Raw genomic sequence first — 17,647 nt, 5'->3', positions numbered from 1 at the left:
GAATCAGACAGTCATCCAAGTATGGATAAATCTGAATTTTCTTCTTGGGTATACCCGAAGCCTGAAGACCAGTGGACACCATACCGACAAACTTAGGCCAAACTCCAAAATGTTTAGCTAAAAGCTAAGCCCGACGACGAATAGTATGCAAATTAAAGGAGGCACAGAGATCACAATTAGGAACATTGTGGTCAAGGCCTAGATAAGTAATACACTGGGAATGAAAATCTATATGGGGAATCTGCTTTCCACAGGTAAGACAATTATTAACCTTTTCTGACATTCGTTAAAGCAAGAAAAGAGGATCCTCAACGGGGTACTTAGCTGTAGTAGACTTGAACTTTGTAGTCGGAAATGAAAAAAGGTAAACTGCCAACTGGCACTCGTGCAAGAAATGCTTCTGCTTCGGGCTCCGTGGCAAGGAAGACTGAGGAAGTGACTTCGGCTGCCTCCCTTTGTATCGGACATCCTGACGTCCTTTACAACAGACAGCCGACATCATATTTACTTACCTTTGGTAATCTGGCCTATCTAAGGATACCGGGAGCCGGATAACCCACTGGTAAGGACTGCAACAGTGAAATACGATGTGGTGTCAGGGCGAATTAGATGTTGTAGAGCTGGGATTTTGTCTGAGTGGTTTAATATTTTGTGCAGTAGTGAGAGCTGATCGCTTTGAAGTATTAGTGGGAGCTCTAACCAGTTAAGTTTGATGAGACACTAACAGTGATGAGTTATATAGGATGAGCCTGTAGCAAATCTTGCTATCTTATTGTACCATGATTCGAGTTTGTTTAGATCAGTTTTGCGAAGGTTAGTGAGCACAGGGGAGGCATAGAGTAATGTAGATAGTAGGTGTGTCCTTGTTATTTATGAATGGTTTGAGAGCTCGTGTTTGTTTTGATAGTGTAGTCCGAGTTTTTTGTGAGCTTTCTTTATAGTTTGGGCAATGTGTAGATCAAATCTAAGGTGGTTGTATATTTCCACGCCTAGCAGCTTGGTGTGATTGGTAGGGGTAATAGTTGTATTGTTGTTGGAGGTGATGGTAAGGCTGTCAGTGCAGGGAAGGGATCTGTGGGAGCTAAAGAGGAGTCATTTAGTTTTGGATGGGTTAAGAATGAGTTGTTGGTTGGTGAACCAAGTTTCGGCTAGACAGAAGGATTCTTGTGTTTGGGAGAGGAGGTGATTTAGTCTGGGGGCTGCACATATAACAGTAGTGTCATCTGCATATTGCACTATAGAGGCTTTGGGTGTGGTGGATGGGAGTTGGTTGGTGAACACTGAACAGTAAAGGACCTAAGATGGAGCCTTGAGGTACCTCTGGTGAGACAGGCAGCAAGGAGGATATTTGGTTTTGCTATTTTACTGCTTGCTGCCTACCAGATAGATAGCTCTTAAGCCAAGAGATAGAAGATGAACTGAGGTTTAAGGTGAAGGAGTTTCATATGGCTGACCATATCAAAAGCTTTGGATAAATCTAAGAATGTAGCAGATAAGATTTGTCCATTATTTCTGTGGTTATTTATGGTGTTAGTGAATGAGGTAAGTGCAGTGGTAGTACCATGGAAGGGACTGAAGCCATGTTGTTGTATAGATAGTAATTTGTTTTCTAGCAGATATTGCATCAATTGTGTGTGAATTACCCTCTCAAGTATTTTTGATAAGGGGGATAGTATAGCTATAGGCCGATAGTTATTGAGATTGAAAGTGTTACCCCCTCTTTGTGCATTGGTATTATATGGGATATTTTCCATAAGTAGGATACCGTACATTCTGAGATGGATCTGTTAATTAGGATAGTGACAGGGTAGGCTATAGCTTCTGTGGCTAGTTGTAGATATTAAGTCGGTAGGTTGTCGGCAGCTTGTGCGGTCAGTTTGAGTTTTTGGAGACGTTTTTGGTCTTCATTGATAATGAATGAAAGTTAAAGTGGGTGCTATTGTCTTTTGTTTCAGGAGGAGGAGATGTTTTTGTTGGAGGGGAGTTATTAGGGCAAGTTTGGTTATTTGCAAGGGCTTGGATAGTTTCTGTAAAGAACTTGTTGAATAGTGTGGGGATATTGTCATGGTTATTTTCTGCTTGTGGTGAGGGGGTGGACGTTTTAACTGGTAGTAAGACAGAGTTGATTGCGGCCCAGATTTTTTGTGGGTTATTAGCATGTTTATTTTGAATATTTTGGTAGTAGGAGATTTTGTCTGTTTTAATGATTTTTTTGGCCTTCTTTCGTAGTTCAAGACTGTTTGTCTGTTTGGGTTTTACTCTTATGAAATTGCGTGCAGGCTTTTTTCCTATTTTTGAGGAATGCGTTTGTATTTTTAGTTAGCCAGAGGGCATATTTAGTTTTAATTCTGGTGGTTCGGGGGGGGGGGGGAATGGTGGTTAAGTATATTTATGAAGGTTGTATTAAAGTACTGGACTGCTTTATTGAGTGATAACTTGTTCAAGGGGGTCCAGTTACAGCTATTCAGGTCCCTGTTAAAGTTGTTAAGGTTAAATTGTTTTTTATTTCTAATTTCCCGTACTGTTACCTGTGTTATTAGGGGTGTTTTAAATCTTAGTAGAAATGTTGGATGGCGATCATCAGGCAGACATCTAGCAAGGGATATGAGGGAAGGATGGGATACAAGTATCCAGTCCAGTATGGCTTGATGTTTGGTTCTTTTGTCAGTTCTAGTGGGGGATGTAATAATTTGGGTTAATCTGCGTAGGTTAATGTGGGAGAGTGGGTTTTGTTTGGAGCAGTTGAGCCAATCTATATTGAGGTCACCTGCTAGAATGTTTTCTTGGGGTAGGGAGTTGGATATCCATTCATGATGGTAATATTGTCGCCTGGTGGGATGCAGCAACCTGTGATGTTGATGTATTTTTTGGGGTTTAATTTTAATTTGGCAAGGGTGAGTTCCACGTTTTTGTGGTCAGGGGTTGAGATGTTGAGTTGTTCTAGGATGAGGTGACTTTTATATATATGGCTACTCCCCAACCCTTTTTCCTACTCTGTCTTTCCGAATGATGTTATAATCCTGGTGGTGTGATTTCTTTATTGTGGACATCTGGTTTTAGCCAGGTCTCAAAATGACATTTCTGGATTATATAAGGTTAGTAGAGCATGGAAGTCATGGACTTTGTTCAGGATACTCCTTACATTAAGATTAATAATGAGGAGTGAGTTTTTTTTCCCTGTGGAGCAGGGCATGATTCAGAATTGAGCTAGGGGTGAGTGGGCCTGAGTTAGGGTGTATGTCACTACAACATACAAGTTTTGTCTTGAGGTACAGGTAGAGTCTGCTAAGTTTTCTGATAATTGTGTGTTTTAATATAGTGTGGGATTGCCTACATGTTGAGAGTAGTTTGTGTGAGAGAAAGTGAATAGGGTTGGTTTGGTAGAGGTATGGTGCTAGGTGAGTGTAGGCACAGGTGGGTGTATAGTTAATGGATGTAGATTGTTTTGGAATGATTAGGCTTTGTTGAAGTTGGACTTGATTGCTGGTAATGGATGCTAGTAGTACTAGGGTAGAGATGGATACAGAATATAGTAGGAGTTGCAGACTTGAGTTTTTTGATAGTGAAGTTATTATTATTTTTTATTATTGGGGAGGGTGTGTAGAGTTGGTGGGGTAATAAGAGTACAGTAAGGTGATACACTTGCTCACTAAAGCAATTATATAAGTCAGCACTAAAAATTAAAAGCACTACACATTCACTCCCCACTGGCCCTTGTTTTCAATTATAAAGGAATTCCCAATATTATTCTAGCATGTCCAAAGGTCAGTTGTCAATCTCCTCTCCGGTCCAACTGGTGAATCTGGGAATCTTGAGGCAATGTTACAACTGCCTCATGTACACAGACAACCCTCCCCCTCCTCCCAACAAATTCCAACACATGTGAGAGATGCAACCATATAGCCAAACTGGAGGCTAAGCTCTCTCAACTCAGTACTGGCATAACCAGTCAGGAGGAGAAGAAAACCACACTCACTACAATTCCAGTCTCACATAGACCTACCACGACAGCAAACCAAACACATAATCACACAAAAACATACTCGGAGGCTCTAAATAAAGATCTGCCTAAGCAGCAGAGACTCCAAAGCAGACACCCAAGCAACCGCTACCCCAAAACAAAACACGTGCAACACATATCTCACAAAGCCAGTGTGCCGAACAGTCACAGCCCTTAAGACTAAACAACACACCTGATACACTTGTAATAGAATAGGTGACTCTATCGTCAGGCACACTGACGTCCCGCTCACCAGGCTGAACAAGGAGAGGGTCACGGTGAGCAACCTGTCGGGCGCTAGGTTCCGCCACATAACACAAGCACTCTGGTCACTCCAAGGCAAGTACAAATATGACTCAGTCATTGTCCATGCTGGTGTGAATGACCTGAGACGTACCTCCCTGGACTACATGAAAAGAGACATAGAGGAGCTCTCTGAGCATGTAGCCCAGGCCAGTATGACCCTGACCTTGAGTAGCATCTTACCCTCACCAAGAATGATGCCAAAATAGGAAGACAAGATGATCAATTTCAACAATTGGCTTAAGTACTGGTGTCATTCAAAGGGGATCCAATGCCTGTCAGCTTGGGATGATATGCTCGACAAGCCACGATGCTTCGCTAGGGAAGGCTTGCACCTGTCACCCCTGGGCTTTCGGATACTGGCAAAGGCTCTTGCTACCCCCCACAGTGCCTTTTTTAGGCAAGGCTCAAAAGACAAACCCACCTCCATAGGTATCACAAGGGACATGAAACTAAGAGTAATGCTACTCAACGCCAGAAGTCTAAACCTCAAGATGCACGCACTCGAAACTCTCCTTAGCATGGAGAACATCGATATCTGTGCAGTAACAGAAACCTGGTTCAGGGCTCCCGAGAGCACCCCAGCACTACCAGGTTATACCTCATACCATGCTTTTCGGCCCCAAAACTTGGACCGAACCACAAAAGGAGGGGGAGTATCGATATTCATCAAAGATACCCACACCTCCAGGTTGGTGGCAAAGCACGAAGCATCAGACACTATCCATGTGCAACTAACAGTGGGTAAAACTGCCTTCCAGTTTATAGCCTGCTACAGAACACCCTCCCAAACCCAGAAACCCCACTCGGCCTTCCTGAGAACACTGGAAAATATGAAGGTCTCTCCAATCACCATTATATTGGGTGACTTCAACTACCCAAACATAGACTGGGAGCATTACTCTAGCTCCAACACCCTAGCCCAAAGGTTCCTAGAATTTATAAACTCAAATGCTATGGAACACCTTGTTACCACTCCCACAAGAGGGGAAAACCTACTGGACCTGATCATCACCAACATGGGAACTCTATGCTCCAGACCAGAAGTGTATCCCTCACTGGTAAGATCAGACCATAAACTAATCTCTCTGGATATTCACATCCCGACCCCACCCCTTGCCCAGAAAACCACAGTGAAAAACTTCTCTAAAGCAAATTTCACACTCCTCAAAACCGAGGTGGAATCTTTCAAAGCCCCCGGGCCTGTGGAAAATATAGCCCAGACCGCAGAATCCTTTATAAACGCATTCTATGAACACCTTCAGGAATGCATGGATCATGCGATCCCAAATAAAACCAAGACCCTGTTCTCCAAAGGCAGATGTCCTGTCTGGTGGACCCCAGCCATAAACAAACTATACAATAGAAGGAGGAAGCTACTAAATGATAGAGCAAAATCCCAAAAAGGGAAGGCATCACTGATCAGTATTAGCAAAAAACTACGGGCACTCATAAAATTGTCTAAGGCCAGCTTCGAGAGAAAAATTGCACAGGACACTAAGGATAATCACAAGGCTTTCTTTAGTTATGTTAGGAACCTGGGTGGTAATTCCCAGATATGCTCAGAATTAGTTCAAAATGACAAAAAATACACCGAACCCACAGACATTGCCAACATCCTAGATGACAGATTCAGCGCAAACTTCTCCCCACCAAAAGGGCAAATATCTATCCCAGCAGAGTGCTGCCCCCCTGACATCTCAGATGCTCAGGTAAGAGCCGCCCTCTCCAAAGCAAAAAACACAGCATCAATGGGACCAGACGGTATCCCGGGCTGCGTCCTACATGAACTTCAAGAAGAGCTAAACCCAAACATAAAACTACTGCTCAATCTCAGCCTTACTACAGGATATGTGCCCAAAGAGTGGCGTACAGCAACAGTGGTCCCTCTCTATAAAGGTGGTGCCTCAACGGATCCTGGAAACTATCGCCCCATAAGCCTGACTAGCTTGGTCTGCAAAGCCATGCAAAGGATCATCATGGACCTCATAAATAAAGATATTGGGGACCTACAGACACTGGATCCTACCCAGTTCGGCTTTGTTAAGGGCAGATCCTGCCTCTTAAACTTGGTTGACTTCTTTGAAACAGTCACCAAGGCCATTGACGAGGGGAAGGTGGTCCACACAGCCTACCTGGACCTCGCAAAAGCCTTCGATACAATACCCCACTCTGGCATTATAGATAAGCTCACCAGCTTAAATATAAACCCCTATGTCACTAGATGGATTGCAAACTGGCTCAAGGACAGAAACCACATGGTTAGAATTGCTGGAGCCATGTCAGACTCCAAACCAGTTACAAGTGGTGTCCCACAAGGCTCAGTCCTGGGACCTCTCTTGTTCGGTATATATTTCTCGGAGGTACAGGCCAACACGGAAGGACTGTGGCTGACCAAGTTCGCAGATGACTGCAAACTGGGCGCCATAATCGACTCTCCAGCTGACACAAGCATCCTCCAAAAGGGCCTCATAGAAACAGACAACTGGTGCCAGAGCCATGGCCTCAAGCTAAATGCCAAAAAGTGTATAGTCATCCCCTTTGGCAAAAACAAAGTGCCCACAAATTACCACATAGGTGGTAACCCATTAAGTACAGAAGTAATTAGGGACCTGGGGACCCAAGTTGATAGCAATCTCTCATTTGACAACCACGTGGCCAAAGTGGTTAGAAAAAAGTACAGTTTTGTACCTACCATAAATGTAGATGTTCGAAGATCCACATTGCTGCAGTCCTAACACTTGGGTAGTCCGCTGTCCCTCGATCGGCCCGAATATCAGAGTATAAGGCTGACGGCGGACAAGGCGCATTTGACTGACATCAGAACGTCAGGGTACAAATGCGCATGACCGACGTCATATCCTCAGTCTTTTCTTGCCCCAGATGTCAGAAGACCCTAAAAAGAAAGGTCAAAACCCATAGACAAAAACCAAACAACCAACCAACCTAACACTAAAAATATGTACAATATATACAATATATACAACATTCCTCAGATTGATAACCCAGCCCACACAACCGCCTCAAACTACAGAGGGGAAGGAGGGAGGGAAAATTGGACTGCAGCAATGTGGATCTTCGAACATCTACATTTATGGTAGGTACAAAACTGTACTATGTTCTTCATCTCACATTGCTGCAGTCCTTACACTTGGGTAGAATCCCAAAGCAGAGGTAAGGGAGGATGGCTAAACTATAATGAAGAAGGAGCTGCCAAAATGCCCTGCAACACAGCAGTGGCAAAACCAGCCCTGGATTTAGAGTACAGTGGAAGGTGGTAATGCCTAGAGAAAGTATGCACTGAACTCCAAGTAGCTGCCTCCAAAATATCCTTAGTTGCCACCCCCCTCAAAAAAGCTGTTGAAGTGGCAGTAGCCCTAGTGGAATGAGGCCTAATCCCAGCTGGAATCTCTTTGCCATGATGGGAATAACAGAAAGCAATGCAAAACCCAATCCACTTAGAAATAGTTTGTTTTGACATGGGCTTGCCCTGGGAACACAAAGCAAAAGAAACAAATAACTGCTGAGATTGCCTGAACCCTTTAGTTCTGTCCAAATAATATAAACTGCCTGTGTACATCTAAAGTGTGCAAAATCTTTCCCCTTTATTTTGGGATTTGCATAAAAGTAGCAAATGAATAGTTTGGTTTAAAGCCACACTCGAAACCACTTTAGGCATAAAGGAAGGATTAGTACGTAAAGATACCCTATCCTTATGGAAAATTAAGAAAGGCTCAACTGCCATAAGGGCCTGCAATTCAGAAACCCTTCTTGCAGAGGTAATGGCCAACAAAAAAGCAGTCTTCCATGACAAATATTTCAACTCAGTAGTAGCTGCAGGCTCAAAAGGTTGTAGAGTGAGTTTCTCCAACACAAAATTGAGATCCCAAGCAGGAGCAGGAGCTCTTCGTGGGGTCTTATATTCTTTGCCCCTCTAAGAAATTGCTTGAACAAAGGATGAGAAAACAAAGGTGGGTCACAGTAGTGAGCTGAAATTGCTGCAGCATGAACTTTAATAGAAGAGAAGGACAAACCTTTGTCCAGTAACTCAGTAAGATATTGAAGAGCCACACTTAAATTAGGCTCAGAAACATCCAAATCCTTTGCTGCACTCCAAATCAAAAATCTCTTCCATTTATCTGCGTACACTTTCCTTGTACTAGGCCTTCTAGCTTCCAAAATCACATTCAAAACTTGTTGTGGAAGATGAGACCCTCTATGGTTCAAAACAGAATATGCCAGGCTGTTAGGTGAAGAGAGTGAAGTTTGACATTGAGCAAATGACTGTCCTCCTGGGACAACAGGTGTGGAATCAAAGGCAAAGGCCATGGAGGCTTCACTAGACTTCTCAGCAATGGGTACCAGTGCTGTCGAGGCCCATCTGGAGCTATCAAAATCATCCTTGGCTTGTCCTGTCTGACCTTCAGAAGTACCTTTGGGAGGAGAGGCAGAGGTGGAAAGGCATACACATGAAGATTTTTCCAACTGAAAGAAAGAGCATCCACTTTCCAAGCTGTGGGATGAAACCTTTGAGTACAAAACTTTGGCAGCTGGTGGTTTAGTGGAGAAGCGAACAGATCTATGTCTGGAGTTCCCCATGACACTGTCAATTTCTGAAATACATGAAGATCCAGTTACCAGCCGTGGGGATCCATGATTTGTCTGCTTAACACATCTGCTAAGGAGTTCTGTGCTCCCGGCAGAAACCTTGCCTGAAGATTTAGTTGTAAACTGAGAGCAGTCTCCCACAAAATCATTGCTTGCCTGCATAGAGGATAAGAATGTGTTCCCCCTTGCTTGTTGATGTACCACATGACAGTTGTGTTGTCTGTTAGAATCAACACCTGCCCTGGAAGAAGTAAATCCTTGAAAGCTATTAATGCAAACTGGACTGCTAACATCTCCTTCAAGTTGATATGTAGATGTTGTAGTCTGACAGGCCACTTGTCTTGTATCCACTTTCCATTTAGATGAGCTCCCCAAGCTTTGCCTGAGGCATCTGTCGTTAAAATCTGACTCGCCTCTGGCCGGGTCACAGAGAGTCCCTTGTTTAGGAGACATTCCTGAGCCCACCACAAAAATTCCTTTTGAATGCAAGGTATTATTTGAATGACAGTGTCCAGATCCTGGCAGTGCTGTGTCCATACATTTTTGAGATACCATTGCAGCTTCCTCATATGCAGTTTGGCATTGGGAAGCACCAGAATACAAGATGCCATGAACCCTAAGGCTTGAAGGACTGTCCTTGCAGTCAGCCCGGACTGAAGAGATAGTTGATGGAAGTAAAGGGAAAGATTCTTTTGTTTGTCCGGGGTTAAAAAGGCCATCTGGGATGCTGTATTCAGTCTTACACCCAGAAAGCACATGTCTTGAGAGGGTACTAGACTGGACTTTATTTCGTCACAGAATACCCCAGGCATCTTAGCACTGCTATCACATATTCCAAATGATGAAGAAGCTCGTCCTTTCCTTGAGCCAGAATCAGGCAATCGTCCAAATAAGGATAGATTTGTATTCCTTTTAGCCTGAAGAAAGCTATCACTGGAGCCAGAACTTTCGTGAATACTCTGGGCAGTAGATAAGCCAAAGGGCAATGCAGAGAACTGATAGTGAGAAGTCCCAGTCCGAAAACGCAGATACTTCCTGCAACTTAGTCTGATAGGAACATGGTGGTAAGCCTCCTTGAGATCCAAAGTTACCATCCAGTGATCCTTGCCCAGCAGAGGTAAAAGCTGTTGTAACGTCAACATTTTGAACTTGGGAATGTCCAGATAAGTGTTGAGGATAGATAAAACCAAAATTGGTCTCCACGTGTTCCCCTTTTTTGGTACTATGAACAGGCGAGAATAAAATCCTAGGCCCCTTTCTGGCATAGGAACCGGCTGTATGGCCCCTATTTGGAGTAACAGAGAAATTTGCTTGTGAGCCTCTATTCTTTGTTGAGGGGGAATGTCTGGCATGCCTTTGAAAGGAGGCAAGGTATGGAAATAAAACCTGTAACCGTGGTGTATGATATCCAATACCCATCTGTCTTGGGTAATTAAACTCCAATTTTCTTTGAAAAGTGCCAACCTTCCTCCCAAAGGTGCTGCCAGGCGAAGGTTCTGGCAGCTGAAAAGGTAGGTCATTGGGTCTGTTTACGAAAGGACTGACCCCTGCCCTCACCCGAAGACTGTGCAGGAGAACTCCCTGTTCTAGGCCTGAAAGAGACCTGACCTCTGCCCCTGCCACGTCTAGATCTACCCCTAGACTGGGAATCATAAAAAGGATACGTCCACCCCTTAGTAGGCCAATTTCTACTAAACTTAGGAGGCTGAACCTGCAAAAAATCTTTAACGGTCTGCATAGACTTAGCCTTGTCTTCCATTTTCTTTAAAACTGCCTCAACAGGAGAACCAAACAAGACATCAGTTTGTAAAGGGGCATCCAAAATTCTTGCTTTAACATGGTCAGATAAATTTTGATCTCTCAGCCAGGCATGAAGAACCGACCCAGTGGCAGCCACCCTAGACGAGGCCTGTACAGCATCAAAACCACATTGCAAAGAATGCTTACCCACCTGTTCAGAAACATGTACTAAATCTTGTAACTCTTTACAATCAATACCTTCCGCCAGAGCATCAACCTTAGACTTCAATTGTGAAAGGAGATAATTTTGATATTTCAACATGTGAAACTGGCAATTCAAAGCTCTCATGGCTAGAGTGGAAGAAGTATAAACTTTCTTTCCCCATCTATCCAAGGCCCTGGCCTCTATCTGCAGGAACCGGATTCTTGACAACAGAAGCCTTAACACCCTTAGGCCCCTGGCTAACAGTTTCTGGGTCTGCCCTAGGACTCTTAAAAAGATACTTATGAGCTTCAGGCACCCTGTAATACCTATCTGGTTTAACAGGCGCAGGAGGCAAAGAATCAGGATTAAGAGAAGCCTCTGCAAACACATCTTCCACCACATTCAGAACAGGAGGTATAGCCAAAGGCCTATGCTGGGGTAAAAACAAAAATTCCCTAAGCCTTTTCCTGGAATCCGAGAAGTCCTGACCTTCCCATTCAAAATGCTCTCTCATGGAATGAAGAGTCTCTGAAAAAGAAAAATCCTCAGGAGGAGAAGCAGAAGGAGTAGAATCATCCACATCAGAATAAGGAGAATACTCCTGCAAGTCTTCAGCCGAAGACTCAGACACATCAGAAGCCTGCTCATAATCCCCCAACACTGGTTCCATCCTAGGCCTCTTATCAGGAGGGGGCATAGAGCCTCTAATTAAAGTAATTAAATCTTCTGCCATTTTAAGCATGTGCTTCTTGGGCACAGAACCTGAAGAACTAGGAGTGACACCCACAGAAGCTAAACTAGACCTGCCTCTAGGAGAAGCCTTGGAAGCAGAAAGAGAGGGCCTAGACACCTTAGGAAGGGAGGGGAGTACAGTTATCTGAGATGCCCCTACAGCCTGACCTGCCTCCTGGGAGGCCACATCCTGTAAAATCAAAGTTTCTCCCTGGGACTCCATAGAGGCCTCCGCCGGAACCACCGGTTCCACTGACCTCTAAAGAACCGGCGTCCGGTTCGGACTCCTCTAACCTAGGTTTGACTGCCTTGTCTTTGCGCTTCTTTGAGGAAGCCCATCCGATGGCATATTGTAATTGCACCACTTCCCAAAGACCAACCTGGCACAATCTAACCTAATAGTGCTTATTGAACCTAGCAAAAGCGACACCCAACAACGCGTGCTCAGGTCCCAAACAAGGTATACACAAATTATGGTAATCCCTATGCGTATCTGTTTCCCACAAGAAATACAGTTATTCACTTTTTCTGACATCCGCAAAACCACTGAGGCAAGAAAAACCAAAATATTCCCAACGGGTACTTAACCAACTCTGACTTGGGCTGAAACTCGAATACGAAAATTTCAGAACGACGGCACTTGCAACACTGCTTCTGCATCGGACCATGCGGCAAAAGACTGAGGATATGACGCCGGTCATGATTTGTACCCTGACGTTCTGATGTCAGTCAAATGCGCCTTGACCGACGTCAGCCTTATACTCTGATATTCGGGCCGATCGAGGGACAGCGGACTACCCAAGTGTTAGGACTGCAGCAATGTGAGATGAAGAACATCATTTTATATAGCCCACCTAATCATGAAGGGATTCACATCTAGATCAGGGGAGGTCATCGTGCCTCTTTACTCATCCCTCATCAGGCCCATAATCGTGTACAATGCCCCTTTTGGGATGTACCTTACCAGACACCTGCAGCAACTGGAAAGACCCCAAAAGTACCTCACCAAGAGGATCAAAGGGCTCAAACAGATGCCATATGCTGCCCGGTTAAAGAAACTCCAGCTCTACTCAGTGGCATACCGCCTGCTCAGAGGTGATCTGTGCCTGATGTATAAAGCCATGTCCAACCCGGAATTAATGGACATGCTGCACCTCAGAAAATCCAAATCCCATCGGGCAATGTGCTCGAGAGACTTGAACCTCAGCACTGAAATAAACAGGACATGCTGGAGGGACAGATTCATAACCCAGAGGCTCCCTTCACTCTGGAATAAAATCCCAGTCCAGGTTAGGCAGAGTCCCTCATTGACTCTCTTCAAGAGGAATCTTGATGAGTGGATGGGAGATCGTAGGTTTACCCCGGGTATCACTTCTGTGTCACTGTTAGACAGAGGCACAGTATACTAACCTCGAAAAAGGGCATAGCAAAATAAATTTAAAATGGGTGGCGAAAGCCAAACACATTCTGGCTAGGCTTATAAATGCCCTAGGGCAGATAGCCTAGTATGAACCTATGAACCTATAAGTGGTGTGTGTAGCAGGTACAGTGGAAAGGTAGGTAGGGTGTCACAAGGTTCAGTAATGTGGTTTGTAGAGGCGTAATTAGAAGGCTAATTGGGTGGTTGGCTCTGCCAGGTTGGATTGGTCTATGGGAGGTGGGTGTGGCCTAAGGGTATAAGTGTAACTGAAGTGGGGGTGGGTGGGAATGGGTGTAGGGTAGGGAGCAGAGTGAGCCCGAAGGGCGAACAGAGCGGGCAGAGCTGAGGAGGAGGAGGAAGGAGCAGAAGAGACCAACAAACACAATCAATGACACAGGTACTCTCGAGCACTCAAAGGTACTGACAAGCTCAGAGGTATGCTACTTATGAGTTAAGGTTTGTTCTAATTCAAGGAGAATTGAAGACGTGAGACAACTGCGAAAAAACAATGGGAAAGGCCAACAAGCCTTACAGCTGCAGGGAGCAGGGGAAAAAGTATTGAAATTTACCCAATACAATGAGCGGGAATATATCGCCACCTAGTGGTGTTCCTAAGAAAAGTAAAATGTAGAATCTACTTGTTGCAGGGAGTGAAATGGCTGGAGGGGAGAGAGTTGGGAAAAGGGACTGCTGCAGAACTGTAGGTGTGCACGCCATGGGTTAGCAATACAAACACCTTAAAAAATAAGCTTTAACAAATAGTACTGCACATACACAAAGATGAAGGGGGTTATTTTTCAGAATGTCCCTGGATTTCTTCTTTGGGGAGGTATGTTCCTCAGTCTAAATGGAGCTGTAGAAGGGGAAACTAGAGAGAAAAATACCCGAACGAGCTGAAAGAGAGAGAGAAATACTTTAATATACGGGTATGGGAGAACTGGGAGATCCAGTTACATGTGATAAGTACAGCACAAAAAAGGGGGAATGGCCGTTCAGAAAACACATTAACCATAAACTGGTTAATCAATTAAATTAAAAACACTAAAAATAATGCAAAAATCCATAAAAGTCCCTCTTGTTCATACCTGATAAAATATTATCAAAGTTATGTATCCAAATATTTCCTGAAGTTGGGAACAAATAGAATGTGATACATATCTTTCATATCTAAAGTCATTATGAAACAGCAGTCGGGAAGAATGGGGTACAGACTGTTTGCAGGGTGATCATTTTGAATTTGCTTACTTTCAGAAATGTATTTAGGTAAGACAAATACTTTTCCTTTTTGTGGTGCAGGAACTGGTTCCATAACCCCTGCTTGCAACATGTGAAGGAGTACAGGAGGGAACAGATGTCACTGGACTGGCAAATTGCAGAGGGATTTCCCTGAAGGGAGGAGGATTTTCTGTCCAATGCCAAGAGTACCCTCTCTGAAATATTATAAGTTTTTGTGGCCATGCTGCTGAGTTGAGCGAAAGTCGGGGGGGGGGGTACAGGAGGAAAGGATGGGATGCCAGAGTCTCAGCACAGTCATTTTTTAGCAGAGCATTGATCCTTTATAAGAAAGGAATTCCTTTCATTAGGTGTAAGTATTTTTCTCCATTTTCTCTTAGGACCCTGAATCTTGTTAGACTGAGAATTTTGTTTGCTCCGTCCTTACAAGCTGGGTGCCTTGTTACAGGAGAACCTGGGAATATAAAATACTCTAGATACCCCATGCATCACTTTACATCCATCTTCCTATTAGCTGAGAATCTGGGAAGCAGCAGGCCCAAACACAAATTTAAAACGTAAAGGAACATTCATATCTCATATTTTAAATCCTCAAAAAAAAAAATCGGGTTATGTAACCAAGCATGCCTTCTTAATACAACAAAAGAAACTGCATTTCAAGAAACTGTGCCCACACCTTCCAAGACAATTCTCAAAGTATGTTTAGAAACCTGAGTCGCACTAGAAACAATCTCATTCATTTAATAATTCTGTTCAGCAGGCAAAAAAATGTAAACTGCAAGCAAACTGCAAAATAAACTTTCTCATAGCCTTTTTAGGAATTGGTTCCCTAGCCAAAGGGATTTTACCTGCAATTTTTATACACATTTTCTAAGGCCAGTTAACAGAGGACAACGGCCAAAATATTTGGAATCTCATCCTCAATAACATCATAAATTTTGCCAAACTCTGGCACAGCTCTAGACTGCTTCCAAATAAATCACTAAACATAGTTAACACCCGTGGAAAGGGGAACACCTGCTTTGGTTTTTGAACTTGTTCACCTTCCGATGAATCAGAATGGATGGACTCAGTGTTTCCTGCTGCCTGCATCAGTCTCTCCATCAAACCCTGTAGCCATAGACTGATCTTTAGAAAAGGCTGCCTCAAAGGCATTCTTGTACAGGAGCACAGCCTCAGAGATTAGCTAACTGTAAAACACTTAACTAAGGAAACCACATCAGCCCTACTCATAGCAATAACCTGATTGTATGCATTGTGGTCAACTTTCTGTTTCTGTTTACTGTGAACTACACTAGTGCACAAAATATCTGGGGACAAAATATTATGTCTCTTACCCTGGACCTCTTTTGCATCTAAAGGGTTCGGTTCTCTCATACCTGAACCAGGTACTTAGAGCAGTCCTGGAGGATGTGTCTGAACCCCGTAACACAGAGGGCTGTAGTATCACACCAGAGGGTGATGGAAGAAAAAGGTAAGTGGTCTGTGGGTTGCTTAAGGCAACAACAGATTCACAAACAGTAGGTTAAGGCATATTTTTGAGCTTTTTAGGTGCAAACAGATTTGATGGGGGGATAGCAGCAGGATCCATCATATCAAGGGAAAAATCACCAGCTAGAATAATACACTAATACAATTAAGGGCTGACACTGACAGCAATAAAATAAAGTATAAATGATGTCCCACACAGGAAATAGGGCTACAATGCACAAAATATAGAAGCAACAGTTCAAAATGTGCTAAGCCTTGTTTTACAGCTTGCACAGTGCAGTAAAAAAGGGCATACACATTCACAGCACTAAGTAAAATTCACTATTCTTAATAGTGCCAAAAAATCAAATGTATGCCCTTAAATCAAATAGTAACCTTTTATAAAAGCATAGATAAATTTATTTATTTTACATTTGTTTACCGGGATAGTCCGATTGGATACATGTCCATTTTCAGCGAAGGCCAGGGGAGAAAAGCTCCATAATTACTTACAAATTCCCTTGTCAGAAATAAAAAAAATTTCCATAGAAAAAGCAAAGAAATCAACAGTTTTAACACAAATGAACAATAAAAACAGCTTCTGCCACGTTACGTCAGTAGTAAATATATAAATGAAGGAAACAGTGAAAAAATGCAATATATTTTCAATGTCAGAACTTTAAAATTAATTTACATAAAACAGAAAGAATCAAAAGTATGCAACAATAAGGCAGAAGGGAAGTACCCAAAGGGAGCTTTTCTGTATCTGGAAGCTGAAATCCACCAGTGCAGTGTGCTGAGGAGATTCAACTGTGTGATTCTTACAGCTGGCACTAGAAAACTGAACTGACTTCCTGTGACATGGGTTTGGCTTCCCCTGGCAGGAGGATCTTAGCCAATTCCGTATCATTGAGAGTCAGAAGAGGGAATTCTACAACTGGAAAGCTGCCAGTGTGTCTGTGCAAGCAAAGAACCCATATGCCACTGAGGCTGAGTGAATGCTGAACATCAGTAATTGAGAAAGGGGAGGAACCCACGCAATTGAGGATCATATCACACAAATTCAATATTAAACCACAATTATGATGTACTTAAATCTATATTATAATAATTCCAATATTAATAAATGAACACCAGTGTTGATTTGTGAAACCAGATAAAAAAAGTTATGGACATCTGTGCTATTCTACGTTACTATCCATCACTCTTGGGTCATAGGATCCGAGCTGACAACTTTGCAGACAGCTTCTAGGCACAAGCTCCTGCCACTCCCACGATCCCTTGCTGCCCTCTAACCCCTCAGATCGAGTTTACCCTGAAGTCAGAAAGCAGCTAAGGAAGACATGACCACCACAGAAAGGACATCTCTGCTTCCTCTAGGTCCTGCAGGATGGGAGAAGGAGGGAGGGATAGTGATGAATAGTGACATAGTATAACAAAGATGCCAAGTTATGGTAAGTACATAACTCTATCTGACGTTATCCACGTCACTGTTCCTCACTCTTGGGTCAGAGTCCCCAGCTTCCCTAAATCCTGGGTGGCCTCATGGAAGGATATGTCGAAGAACTGTGGAGCTAAAGGAATCCCTGCTCCTGGAGACAATGACAAGCTTATAATGACTGACAAAAGTGTGAGGAATAGAGCTGGTGGCTACTGCACAAATTTCATTTATGGAATGACGGGCCAGATAGGCAGCTGACATAGCCACTGATCTAGTGGAATGAGCTCTGACTAGACCTGGCAAGGACAAGCCTTTAGAAGATTAGGCAAAAAAATGTACACTGAAATCCAATGCGTAACTGTAACTTTGGAGACCAGGTGACCTTTTCTGTTAAAAGAGAATGCCACGAACAGCTAGTTAGATCTGCGGAAACCAGCAGAACCATAATTGTCTATGAACATCAAGCATGTCAAGCAAAAAAAAGCTTTAACTGAA

At 43.4% G+C, this 17,647-nt stretch overlaps 1 protein-coding gene across 1 annotated transcript in view; it reads right to left on the bottom strand.

The window, feature by feature from the left end:
• Nucleotides 1-17,647, bottom strand: part of CNOT11 (CCR4-NOT transcription complex subunit 11) — an 844,502-nt gene that overhangs the window by 226,779 nt on the left and 600,076 nt on the right. The window contains exon 8 of the mRNA XM_044071126.1: nt 13,783-13,816. Coding sequence (XP_043927061.1) covers nt 13,783-13,816 — 34 coding nt within the window. The remainder of the gene's footprint in view (nt 1-13,782; nt 13,817-17,647) is intronic.

This window comes from Protopterus annectens, chromosome 5.part0 (assembly GCF_019279795.1).
Source record: "Protopterus annectens isolate FY-2018-M chromosome 5.part0, PAN1.0, whole genome shotgun sequence".
In the NCBI taxonomy this organism is placed as follows: domain Eukaryota; kingdom Metazoa; phylum Chordata; order Ceratodontiformes; family Protopteridae; genus Protopterus; species Protopterus annectens.
The sequence above is the reverse complement of the archived record's forward strand: the minus strand, read 5'-3'. Positions and strand labels throughout refer to the sequence as shown.